The 14112-nt window shown below is 37.2% G+C and overlaps 1 protein-coding gene across 1 annotated transcript in view; it reads left to right on the top strand.

Annotated features, from left to right (window-relative positions):
* Window positions 1-14112, top strand: part of lrp1bb (low density lipoprotein receptor-related protein 1Bb) — a 339963-nt gene that overhangs the window by 256439 nt on the left and 69412 nt on the right. The window contains exons 45-53 of the mRNA XM_053496592.1: window positions 1632-1760; window positions 1988-2107; window positions 3306-3419; window positions 5317-5466; window positions 7434-7556; window positions 11048-11167; window positions 12297-12425; window positions 12554-12676; window positions 13957-14097. Of these exons, the coding sequence (XP_053352567.1) occupies window positions 1632-1760; window positions 1988-2107; window positions 3306-3419; window positions 5317-5466; window positions 7434-7556; window positions 11048-11167; window positions 12297-12425; window positions 12554-12676; window positions 13957-14097 (1149 nt within the window). The remainder of the gene's footprint in view (window positions 1-1631; window positions 1761-1987; window positions 2108-3305; window positions 3420-5316; window positions 5467-7433; window positions 7557-11047; window positions 11168-12296; window positions 12426-12553; window positions 12677-13956; window positions 14098-14112) is intronic.

Raw genomic sequence — 14112 nt, 5'->3', positions numbered from 1 at the left:
GTGTTGCATTGGATAATTACCGCAGTGATTAATATACAGTAGTTCAGCTTGCAGTAGGTTGTTTAACCCTAACTGGTGCAGTAAATAGCTACAGTAGGACAGTGGAGAACTGTGAACATCATGGAAGAAATACATTTGAGAAACATCATGAATAAGGGTGATCAAAGATCATTTAAAACACTTTTGACAGTACACATGAGGCGATGCCCACTTCAAGCATACTGCCCACTGTACAAGCCTCTGGTGGCAGTGTTATGATCTGGGGTTGCTTCAAGTTGGTCAGGTCTAGGCTCAGCAACGTTATCTGGCAGTAAAATTAAGTCAACTGACTACCCGAATGTACTGAAACACCAGGATATATTCCAGCATAATGCCATGGTTTATCAGGCTCAGATTATAAAAGTGTTTCTTGAAGCACGAGGAATCATTTTCACAAATGAATGGAGTCCTGAGTCCTGACCTTAACCCATTGAAAGTCTTTGGGATGGGCTGAAGAAACTTTATGGAGTGGTTCTTCTGTACTATTTGGCCAAATCAGCATAACTCTGGAATGGAAATAAATTATGTAACGTAGCATAAGGTTTTTAAACACTGCCACGGTGAATGCATGCTGTAATCAAAGCTAAAGCCATTCCATTAGAGTATTAGAGTGTGAAACTTTTTATGACCAGCCAGTTGTTTAAAAGGATAGATACTGTAGGACCAAAGTTGAAGTTTATTATATCCTTCGCTTTCTACAGCCGGAGAAGACTGTGTGCTATCAAATAAGATGTTTTTGGTCTGAAGTCTGCTTCTTCCATTTTGCATTGGAGCTTCAAAGCTAACAAGTAATGGTTTATGCTTATGATTTCTAGTGAGGCATTAGGTAAGCTTAATTTTTAAAGAAAGATTTGTATGTAATCCCCCCCCCCCCCCAAAAAAAAAAAAAAAAAAAAAAACATATACAAATCAAACTTGCAAAAATTTAATTGCAAGTATATTATAAAATCAACTTTTAAACGTTTGGAACTATTTGACTCGTTTTTAATATGTTGCTTAAAATTATTGTATACTAATAGAATTTTATACTGTATATAATTACTGCCAGAGCTTTAGTGTAAAACAAAATATAAAAATATGTAAAAAGAAAAAAAAAGGAGACACTAGGTTGGTCTTGACTGATTAATTTTCCATAAGCAGAATATTGTAAAAAGGCAATTTTTGATTAAATAAAATATACTCCTGTGTAAACTCTAAAAACTGTTTTGTGTGAAAATCCCAGAAGATCAGTAGTTTCTGAAAAACCTCAAACCAGTCCATCTGGTACCAATAACCATGCCACAGTTAGAGTCACAAAGATTACACATTTCCTTATTCAGATGCGTGATGTGAACATTACCTGATGCTCATAACCTGTATTGGCTAATTATGTAATTTCATAAATGAGCAGCTGTACAGGTGTTCCTATAAGTTGACTGTGCATGTAATGTATAATGAGATTTAATTTCACATTTTCTTATTATGGAGATCCTGAATTCTTGATTCTAAATTCTATGATTCTATTACTTTTATTTGACGACTTTTTTTTATCCTGGGTGAATAAGAGCTCAGATGCAGCTACTTGACTGGACAACATTGTCTTGTTTCTGCAGCTGAAAACTCTACATGCAGCATCCACAGAGAGTTTGAGTGTGGAAATGGGGAGTGCATAGATTACCAGCTTACCTGCGATGGAATCGCTCACTGCAAAGACAAGTCAGATGAGAAAATGCAATACTGTGGTGAGTGATTTTGTCTCTTTGGTATTGGTGAGCTTTCACGTCACAAACAAAGCAAACTTCAACCTCCACAACACTTAATAAAGGGAGCATAAGATTTCAGAACCTGCAACTAAGGCTCTAAAGCAAATACATGTTAAAAAAGGAAGAATAAAATAAAGGACTGCATGTGAAGGTCAGGCTTTCACAGTGCAAATGATTCTCTTTGCTGTTTTTCATCACACTTCTAGATAACAGGAGCTGCAGAAAAGGCTATAGACCTTGCTACAACAGGCGATGTGTGGCAAATAATCATTTTTGTGATGGAATTGATGACTGCGGAGACAACTCAGATGAAGCCTTTTGTAATAGTAAGTATAAGATTATAAACAACGCAAGATATTACTATTTTTATATTAATACTCTTATTTTAGTTACTCTGGTTATTAAAATAAAAATCTGGTAATTTCTGGTCACATTGTTATTGATCCTATAACATTTTAGGCTTATTATACAGAAAGTTTTCAGTGGAACTCAATAGCTTTTGATGACAATACAGTATATTAGGATTATATTCAACATCTATACAACATGCCAGTAAATGCCTGTTTTTATAAAAATGAAGGAAAAAAATCTTTAAAATTATAGTATTTCTATTAGCCGTCTATAAGCTTAATGCACTTTTCTTTCCACGTCAATATATCCTAACTCTTCAATGTCTCCCGGATTTCTTTTATTTGCAGCAGATTTTTTTTTTCAATGGCTTTCAATTGAAGTAAGACCTGGAATCAATTTTGTCCTTTTTGTCCTGTCCTTTTTCTTCTTTCCCTCTTTCTTTTGTGCTTTTGGATAAGAGTTTGGGTCTTTGTCCAGCTAGGGAACCCATGATATTTCAGCAGATACCAATTTGTTGACACTGGGCACACTTTTTCGAAAATGCCCTGATTTATTAAAAACTTTCAAGCCTCTAATACCAAAGGCAGCATTGCAGCCCTGTCTGTATTATAAAGGGTCCAAGATATTGGTGTGTTTATGTAACTTTACCCACCTAGTGTGTTCCTCACATGGTCCTTACCCATCAACTCCTTCACAGCTTAGTGAGTGGTGTACAGTATGATACATTTGATAAAAAACTTTAATATCTTAGGATATTATAGTGTACAGTATGTAATAGTTTTCTGTTAGATTGCACTAGCTTTTAGAGAATTTCCACCACTCTTCCCACTACCTCATGGGAGGTTTTTGACAGTTTTTGATGTTCTTGATGTTCTTGATGTTTTTGACAGAATATATATATATATATATATATATATATATATATATATATATATATATATATATATATATTTTTTTTTTTTTTTTTTCTTCCCCGAGTGCCCCAGGCACCTCTATTCTCTTATACTGTATTCTCAATTGTATACTCTGTTGTCAAAAAGATACAAGCAATGAGGTGCTGTTTTTTTTGTAGGTGCTTTCACAGGCTTCACTGTTATCATAGATTCTGGCATTTACTTTACTTTTAGAGATAAATAATCCTCTCTCTCTATAAGTGAAATATTTCTATTTTAGATTTCACATGCTCTGCTTCTGAGTCATCATGCCAGGATGGAACTTGCATACCAATATCCTCTTGGTGCAACCAGGTCATCGACTGTGCTGATGCGTCTGATGAAAAGAACTGCAGTAAGAAAATAGTGCTCAAAGAATTGCGTCTGCATATTACTTTTTATTCAAAACATAAAATATAATTTTTGTTTATTTTGGTTAAATGATTTGTTTTTAAACCATGTATGTACAGTATATTTGTTTGCTGCTACATCCAGGAGAAAACAACATATATTTAATTGGGTATTGACATGTTGATATTTACAAATAAAAAATTCCTATGATACTGTAGAAAAGAACACATAATACATTCTGTACATAATGCAATTTATAATATAATATAAAAATATTATTCACTAAAATAGGCATTATAAACCAACCAGATATAACTTTAAAACCATTAATATTAAAACCACCTATGCGTAGGTTTCCCTTGTGCCACGAGGGCAGCTGTGGCCCCTTAGGGTGTGGCTCAATGGGACCACTGGGGGTGTGCTGTAGTGTCTGGCACCGAGAAATTAGCATCAGATCATTTGAGTGCTTTGGGTTTGAGTTGGGCCTCCATGGATCAGACTTGTCCAGGTCTTTCCATGGGTACTCGTTTAAACTGGGATCTCAAGAATCCTGGCAGGCTGTCATATCCTGGGTGCTTTGGTATGTTTCTTTCATGGCTAGCATGGACTTTTTTCAGTGGTTTATGCAACATTGTCTTTTAAGCAGGATCAGACCAGACTTTTGGTCCCTGCATTCATGAGTAAGCCTTGGGTGCCTTGAGTGCTGTGGTCTCATCAGTGTAATACAGTGGTAAGGTAACATTGATAAAAAAAGAAATCTAGACATAGAATCTTGTTATTTTCAGAAACTATTAGCATTAAAACAAATTTAAATGTAATATATATAAAAATGTACACAGTATGTACAAAAAAATGTACACAGTATGTTTAAGTATATGCATGTTATAATGAATTAGATCCCCTGGTCTATGTTACTTTAACTTCTTTTTAAACATAACATGTTTTTAATTATTACCTTGAGGATGATTTTTATTTTTATTTTAAATCTAAAGCTCTAATTACTATTAAATCTTAGGTTAAGAAGTGATGTGAATTATTTCACATCACATAGATGTAAATTCAGGAGCCAAATAGTGAGGCAGAATTAATAATATTAAGCGACAGGTCAGGCAACTAGCAGACTAAAAGTTAGAGGCAAATCTAAATAAGTGCAAGAACCAGATAGCAAAACATAATCTAAACCAAGAAATTAATATACAAAGAGCAAGGCTTGGTAAAGCCAAACACAAAGATACTGAGCATCAACATCACAAAGTAAAAGAGCCTAGAGTCTGTTTGTACAGTAGCACATTGTGGCCATGTCTGTATGAGAAGAGGAATTTTGGATGGATTCTGGTCATATCATAAAATTCAGCCTGTATCAGTCGCACTGTTCAAGCTATGAATTAAATGCCAATGTTTTCTTTTTACTTTGACATATTTTATGTGCAGTATGTCAGTTTAAAAAAAAGCTCCAAGACACTTAGATTGAATTCTACAGGAATTTAGTTTCTTTTTTTTTTTTTTTTTTTTTTTTTTTTACAAAGTGCAATAAATCCCTGTAGAATTTAATAAACAAACAGGTAAATGTGCATTTTTTTTTTTGGGGGGGGGGGGCTTTGTTTTGATGTTTAGTACCTACTTTTGTTGACTTCTAAGCATTCAGTTGTGCTGAGGAAAGCAACAACTAAGGGGTTAAAATGTATTTATTTTACATTAAAAAGTCTTAATTGAGATTTGTAATATCGCCTACTAAAATAGTGTTTTAGATACTAAAAATTACGTTAGCACTTCAAAAAGGCAATGCTATTAACAGTATAAATTATTGTTACTTTTATTGTTGTTGTGGATTTAGATGCCTTAGAGAAGTTTGGTCAAAACACTATGCACTTTTTTTTTTTAATTATTATTCTTTCTTTTAGGCAGCAACGATTGCTCCGAGTTTTACAAAATGGGGGTCGCAGAAAAGGGTTTCATCAGTTGCAATTCCACATCCTTGTGTATTCATCCTTCCTGGGTGTGTGATGGAGCCAATGACTGCGGGGATTATGCAGATGAGATGAACTGTCAGGGTAATTTTTTTCTCTCTGTGCTCTACAGCTTGAGTAAGTCAGGTTCTATTAAAACCAAATTAATTTTGTCAAAACACTGTTTATGAGGAGTGTAATGAAGCAGAGACAAGCTCCTGTCTTTCCTGTCATGCTTCAGCAATCACCAAAGGTGCTTAAAGGGGTGAATAATATCTGGTAATTGTCACTGCTCACCAAGGGCAGGAGGATTCTGAACACTTTCATAGTGTTTTCTTCAGATTCACTGAGACACCGATGATGCAGCAGTGAGTTCAGTGTCTTCATCATGGGTATACCTCAACTATGAGAGACAAAATTTTATTTTTAATGAATCAATTTTTAAATACCTCGGTAAAATAAGTATTTGGTCACTTAATAACAAACAAGATTTCTGGCTCTCACAGACCTGTAACTTCTTCTTAAAGAGTCTCCTCTGTCCTCCACTCGTTACCTGTATTAATAGCATCTGTTTGAACTCATTATCAGTATAAAAGACACCTGTCCCCAACCTCAAACAGTCACACTCCAAACTCCACTATGGCCAAGACCAAAAAGCTGTTAAAGGACTCCAGAAACAAGATTGTAGACTTGCACCAGGCTGGGGACACAGAATCTGCAATAGGTACACAGCTTGGTGTGAAGAAATTTAACTGTAAAAGCAATTATTTAAAAAAAATAGAAGACATACAAGACCACTGATAATCTCTCTTGATCTGGGGCTTCATGCAAGATCTCACCCCGTGGAGGTCATAATGATCACAATAACTGTGAGCAAAAATCCCAAAACCCCCAGGGGGTTACCTAGTGAATGACCTGCAGAAAGCTGGGACCAAAGTAACAAAGGCTACCATCAGTAACACACTGCGCCGCCAGGGACTCAAATCTTGCAGTGACAGACGTGTCCCCCTGCTTAAGCCAGTACATGCCCAGGCCTGTCAAAAGTTTGATAGAGAGCATTTGGATGATCTAGAAGAGGATTGGGAGAATGTCACATGGCCAGATGAAACCAAAATAGAACTTTGGTAAAAACTCAACTTGTCGTAGTTGGAGGAGAAAGAATGCTGAGTTGCATCCAAAGAACACCATACCTACTGAGAAGCATGTGGGTGGAAACATCATGCTTTGGGACTGTTTTTTTGCAAAGGAACCAGGACGACTGGTCCGTGTAAAGGAAAGAAGGAATGGGGCCATGTATCATGAGATTTTGAGTGAAAACCTCCTTCCATTAGCTAGGGCATTGAAGATGAAACATGGCTGGGTCTTTTAGCATGAAAATGGTCCCAAACACACCGCCCTGGCAATGAAGGAGTGGCTTCGTAAGAAGCATGTCAAGGTCCTGGAGTGGCCTAGCCAGTCTCCAGATCTCAACCCCATAGAAAATCTTTGGAAGGAGTTAAAAGTCCATGTTGCCCAGCGACAGCTCCAAAACATCACTGCTCTAGAGAAGATCTGCATGGAGGAATGGGCCAAAATACCAGCAACAGTGTGTGAAAATCTTGTGAAGACTTACAGAAAACGTTTGACCTCTGTCATTGCCAACAAAGGGTATATAACACAATATTAAGATGAAATTTTGTTATTGACCAAATACTTATTTTCCACCATAATGTTTAATTTCTTTAAAAATCCTATAAAGTGATTTTCTGGATTCTTATAGTTGAGGTATACCCATGATAAAAATGAAAAGCCTCTCTCATCTTTTTAAGTGGGAGAACTTGCACAATTGGTGGCTGACTTAATAATTTTTTGCCCCACTGTATACAGCCAGACAGAATAAGTTATCTTTATTTATTTGGTTGTAAATGAGAAACAGCTGGTGTTTCATTAAGTTTTTGCAGTGAGACATCTACCAAGGGAAAGATAATGACCAGAACAACCACTGAACATCCCATATGGCAAAGAAAACCAGTGTTCGTGGCTCATTCTCATGACTAATTCAAAATTTTCTTCTCCGTATTGGGATATCTCAGTATCCCATGGGCCCAGGTGTGAGGAGGGCCACTTCGCCTGCCCCAGTGGAAATTGCATCTCCAGCGTCTGGCTCTGCGATGGTCAAAAGGACTGTGAGGATGGAGCTGATGAGTTCCAGTGCGGTAAGCATAGCATATTCCTTTAGTGGAAAGCTGTCAAACTTTGATTTCTTGTGTGGAGAGAGAAATTAGTGCTAAGTGCTTTATGAAAATCAGCTTTGATAGCAAAACGTAGTTTACCTAAACCTAAAACTACTGCATTTATTGAACATAATATTAACACTACTGAACATTTTACCAGGACTGAATATTTATTATCTGAACATTAAATTTGTAGTTTCTCTGAAAACCATTTTTACATAAATTAATTAGTGAGCAGATGTTTGCACTTATGTTTCCTTTTACGTTGGTACAGTTTTTTATGCACATGTTAACACACAGAGACTGCATTTGAGAAGTACCAAAATTAGATTGTCTCAGTTTGGTTCCAGGGTGGAGGAAAGATTTAAGATGCATTAGCCAATATCTCATTAAGGCAATAATCATTACCTGGAAAACAAAACAACTTCCCTACTTTGTAGATAGATTGCCTATTTATTTTGGTAGAGACTGGCATATTAGGCAGTTGATTTAAGACAGTGCCATGTTACGAAAATTAACTCTTTTTGTGGGCGAAAAAGTGGAATGTTGAATTAGAGTTTAGACAGGAGTCATCCTCGAATTGCCACCTCTCAGCTACTTATCTCAGTTGCTGATGTTCAAACCCCTAACCCTTTACTTACATAGCCATATCACCCCAACACACCCCAGCTTAATACTTTCTCTTGCTGTTTTCCAAGATTGCATCAATTTTATAATGGAGCTCACTGTTACATAATAGTTTATTGTGGTCAATCTTCCTATCCACAGAGAAATGTCAAGCCTTTAGGAAAAATAAGGTGAGCAAATATACTCTCTGGTATTATGCTTGCAGCTAGTAGAATTACTGGTTTTCCCAACTGAAAAGAATACATTGCCCTTCATATTGTCATATTTAAACCCATAAATGGTGAAAGGTTAAAGGTTTAATTTCTCAGAGAGTTACCACTCAAAAGCACTTAGTTTTATATAGAATAATAGTGTAGGCATGAAAACTGTAAGTATCTGTAAGTAGCCCTAACAGATTTGCATATTCTTTCCTACATATTCATCCCTGGATTGCTTTACCAGCAGTTTCAAAGGTTCCCACATGCTGAGCACTTCTTAGCTGCCGAATACAAATCATTTAGATATTTATATTATGTGAAGAAGTGAGACAAAACTCCAATTTCTAGGTTATGATCCCCATCAGAACTTAAAAGGAATATACCAATTAGCAATAGGATTAAAACTGCCTCCCTAATATTACTTTGGTCACCCATGTGTTGCCAAAATAGCTTTGAACCATCAAGGCAATAACTCCCGAAAACCTTTAAACATGCTGTTATATTGGGAACCAAAACTTACACGTTCCTGTAAGTCCATGGATTGGTCTATCACATCCTGCAGATCCTCTGTGGATCAAGGTCAACACGTTAAACTCTTAGATACGTTATTTTAACCATTACTGAACTATTTTGCTGTGTGTCTGGTAAAAAATATTCTGCTAAAAGAGTCCACTGCTAGTAGGGACTACCACTACCATAAAGGCGAGTACTTGGTCCGCAACAATGTTCATGGTACTGTACATACCATCTGCAAAAATTACCAGGACACAAGGTTGGTCAGTTGAAACTTGCCCAAAGCATCACACTAACTCATGCAGGCAGGTTGCATTCTTCACATTCTTTCTGGTACCACCTCTTCCCCTTGTAAGCAATGTACACACACCAATGGACTAGCTTTCATGTCCCATGTGCATCACATCTTGGGCACTTATGACCCTATTATCACATTGCTGTATGTCATTCCTTGGATAAATTGTGATAGGTACTATCACTGCATACTGTTAACACTCCACAAGACTTTTGGAGATGCTGTCTACAAGGCACAATTAGAGCCCTTCCCAGAGCTGCCCAGATCCCTACGTCTTGCCCATTTTCTCTGCTTTAGCATGTTACAACTGAAAACCTACTGTGCACTTGTTGCCAAATATATCTCACCCCTTGACAGGTGCCAATGTAACTAAATAATCTGTTATTTCTGTTCACCTGACAGTAGTTTTAATATTACAGCTGGTCAGTGTGTAGTTTATCCTATTTTGAAAAATTTTGACTGAGTGCATTAGACCATCAAAAGCAGTCAGGGACATGGGAATATCAGACCAATTTCTCCTGCTGTGACCCATAATTCCATTTTCCAGGAGAGAATCTGGCATGTCTGCCTCTATCAGCAAATTTTCACTGCTCACACAAGCCTGGCTGATGTTTGAATCAGCTATAAAACAACAGTAAGGTAATTTGAACCAAAAGAAATAAAAAATAAGCCTTTTGAGGCGCTCACACATACTTTTTTGTATTGTCTACCTCTCTGTACTCTGTACTGGCAACCTGTCAAACGGGCTCATATTCAAGGAGATTGATATTTGATAAAGCATTAGTACAAGTCGTTGAGTTGTGCAAAAATATTATGTTTGTGAGAATTTAAAAAGTGCATTTTCTGTAATATGTAACAGTTTACGCATGGGCGGCACCACAAACACAGGAAAAGGATCAATTTATCTGGAATAAAGGGGAAGGAAACGGGTTTAAGGACAGCGAATAAAAAGAAAGGGAAGGACAGAGGTGAAAGTGTGTACACATCCAGAGGCAGTGCTGGCATGCTGATACAGGCTGGCAAGTGATGGCGGTAGGCAGAGTGGCAGAATAGGCATTCTTCTTTATACTGACCTGGCCTTATAGCCTCTCCCAGCACTCCAATGGCCGCAGTCTCAGACAGGAAACTCATTCGACCTCCGAGGGCCGGGCAGGAGAAAGGGGGCCTTAATGAGGACTGTAGCAGCCTTTTTCCCTCTTCGGTGTCAGGATCCCGAAGGCTGGCTCTTTGTGAGAGTGTGAGCATTCTTGCGGCTGTCCTTCCTGGGTAGATCAAAGGGTGGTATTCCAATCACATCTTTGAAGTACCTGGGGTGCGTTACATTGCCCTGCTTGCGTGACCCTCACCACCTCTAGCTTGTCCGCTGTGCGACTCAGCCCAATAGATCCACGGACTTCGAGCTGCACTCCACACCTTGCTTTTATAGCATGGGGAGAAGCCCGAGATCCATTACCGTTTATTGTTATGCAGCTGTGCCTGTTTTCAGTGGCCTCTCCCCTTTGCCCACCTGCAGAAGGAGAAGCCACCTATCTAGTAAGCCTACGGAGTGAGGAGCGCCACCAGATTGAGAAGCACACATGTCACAGGCGCTTGCTGTACCAATATATACATCACAAGCACAATACCGTACAGATGTTTATCCTTGTTACTAATAAGACATCTACACTTTCAGATTTGCTCAGTAGACTTTTCATGTATTTTAATTTCTTAAGGAAAAGCCAGAGACAATTTCCATTCTCAGCCTTGAGAATGGAAATCCTTCAAAAATTACTAAAAAGAAAGTTAACTGTGTTTTCTTTTCTATTCTTTATCCACCATTTCTGAACTTTTGTTGTTCATAGATTCTTCCTGCCTGTGGAACCAGTTTGCCTGCTCCAAGAACAAGTGTATAGCCAAGCAGTGGCTGTGTGATGGAGAGGACGACTGTGGGGATGGTGTGGATGAAAGTGATGATCTTTGTGGTATGCATTATAAAACATATATTCATGTAATAAATTAATGAATTCAAATCCCAACTATGGGACAAACCCTTAAAAAGTAAAGTGTAAATGAGAATCAACCCTTTCAATAAATATCTTGCAATGTTAATAAATGTTACTAATAAACATAACTTTAATTGGATTCTAATTAAATAATGGAGAGATACACTACATAAAAGTATTCACTCACCCATTCAAATAATTGAAATCAGGAGTTCCAATCACTTCAATGATTAAAATCAAGCACCTAGTCATGCAGACCATTTCTACAAACATTTGTTAATGAGCTTGCAGAAGCTCAGTAAATTCCAGTGTGGTATCATGATAGAATGCCACCTGTGCAAAAAGACCAGTGTTTAAATCTTTTTGCTACTGTAGGTCGACAACTTTGCTACATGTGGCCTTCAGCTCAAAAACAGAGCGTAGAGAGCTTCATTTCCATGGCCGAGCAGCTGCATCCAAGCCCTACACCACCAAGTGCAATGCAAGTGTAAAGCACGCCACCTTGGTACCAATAAAAGGAACTCTTCAAGCTTTAGCATACCAAGACATTTTGGACAATTTGCTCCCAACTTTGCACCAGTGCACAAATCAAGGTCCATAAACACATGGATGAGCGAGTTTGGTGTGGAAGAACATGACTCCTGAAAAGAGTCTGAATAGACACAGAACAGAGTCCTGACCTTAGCCCAGTAAAACACCTTTGGGATGAATTAGAGTGAAGACTAAAAGCCAGACCTTCTTGTCCAACATTAGTGTCTGACATCACAAATGCTCTTTTTAAAAAATGGTCAAAAATTTTCATAAACACACTCGTTAACCATGTGGCCTAAGGGCTAATCCTTCCCAGAAGAGTTGAAGCTGTTATAAGCTGCAAAGTGTATCATATTAAGCCCTATGGATTAAGAATCGGATCATGTCAAGTTCATACGCATGCAAACTTTTTGACAAAGTAGTGTATTTATCTGCCTGAAGATTAACATGGTAATGCAGTTAAAGAAATAATACATCATTTTGTATTGATTTTACATGTAAAATATTTAGCACATTAATATATGAGTCTGAACGGCAAGGAGCATCATGTTTATTAATATGATTTATTTATGCACAGGCTCTGTGACATGTGGCCCAGGATTGTTCAGTTGTTCAGGGTCTTATGCTTGTGTGCCCAAACGCTGGCTCTGTGACGGAGAAAGGGATTGTCCTGATGGCAGTGATGAGCTGGCAGCTGCTGGCTGTGGTATGTATTTATTTATTTATTTATTTATTTATTTATTCATTCAGTATTGGGATAATGGGGTTGAAGCAGTATTTTTTTTTTAAATATCTAGTAATACACTAGTAAACTGTAAGTCATTTTATTTGCAGCACCTAATAACACATGCGATGAGAATGCCTTCAGATGCCTTAACAAGGCATGCATCCCCAAACGCTTTGTGTGTGATCATGACAACGATTGTGGCGATGGATCAGATGAGTCAGTTGAATGTGGTGAGTGTTACCTTTCTTTGTTTTTATTGCATGTCTGTCATAAATATTCAATCTATTCCAATATTTAAAAAAAAAAAAATATATATATATATATATATAATAATAATGTCAGTGCAAACAGTGAATAAGGACCCGAGTATGTTTCAGTTTTCAGTTCTACCTCACAGCAATAGAGGAAAACCAGAAGACTTTGGGACCATCAGCACTATTGCCAAAGAGCTAGAATAAATATATAGATGATGCCTATATATTACCCTACCTGTTTTCTGGGCTCTCTGAAATTACGAACAAATTCAAACCTTATTTATTAAATAATGTTTGATTGCTAATCATATGTAACAAGATTCAATATGGATCAATATGTAAAACCATTGCTGAAATATGCTCTCATGTCCTTTTTGGTAACTTAACTATCAAATCTATTTGTATGCTAGGATGAAACATTTCTAATTTCTAAATTATAGCACCCTGTAGGCATGTAATAGTCAAAACCTTGGGTGGTTTTTCGTCCTGGTGCTTTACTAATATATAAAATTTAAGCTGAATACATGACACTGTTGACGAGGTATAATTAATGACTGTCAACTTTATTTCCATCTACTGAACAGACCAGCCAGCATATAAAAAAAAAATCTGTGCTTGTTTAAAATTGTCTCTGAATATTATAATACAAATTTCATGTACAGTAAATAGATAAAAATTGTAGCGAAGAAGCAAAACTACAAAAAAAGAAAGTGGCAGAAAATACATTATGACAAATATAATAACATTTTTTAACTATTTAGAATAGTGTAGTAGCATTTCAGGTAAAACAGTCCTGACTCAGAACTACTTGTAAAAAGTGCTTCCTGCCAAACCCAGTCATTTTAGGATACATCATTGTCAGCATTTTTTCATGTTAGTATATTAAGCATCTACTGTTAATTCTTTCATATACATTTATGATCAATGTTTGCAAGGTACAGTATAGAAAATTCCCTCTTTGTTTTTTAGAATCATCTTATCAGGGCAATCAATAATTGTATGTGAATGGAACATAATCTTCTAAATAATTTGCAGCATTTAGTTCTGTTCTAAATGAAAAAAACAAACAAAACTATTTTACATTATACAGTAAGTATACCGAACTTAGTGTCAGTAGAGACAACATGTAGAGATATAGATATGCAGGCACATCAACAAGGATTTTATTAGAACACAGCACTTCTAGTTATTTGTATAGTATTCAAACAGTTGTGGGAATGAGAGTCAGAAGGCTAACAGTGAAATCTCTCCTGCAGCGTACCGCACATGTGGGCCAGACGAGTTCCGCTGCGCTGATGGCCGTTGCTTACTCAGTGCGCAGTGGGAGTGTGATGGCTACCCAGACTGCCCAGACCACTCAGATGAGCTCCCCCACAATCTCAAATGCCTGGCAGCCGGTAAAGAGCCTGCAG

Source organism: Clarias gariepinus, chromosome 5 (assembly GCF_024256425.1).
Source record: "Clarias gariepinus isolate MV-2021 ecotype Netherlands chromosome 5, CGAR_prim_01v2, whole genome shotgun sequence".
Classification (NCBI taxonomy): Eukaryota; Metazoa; Chordata; class Actinopteri; order Siluriformes; family Clariidae; genus Clarias; species Clarias gariepinus.
The sequence above is the reverse complement of the archived record's forward strand: the minus strand, read 5'-3'. Positions and strand labels throughout refer to the sequence as shown.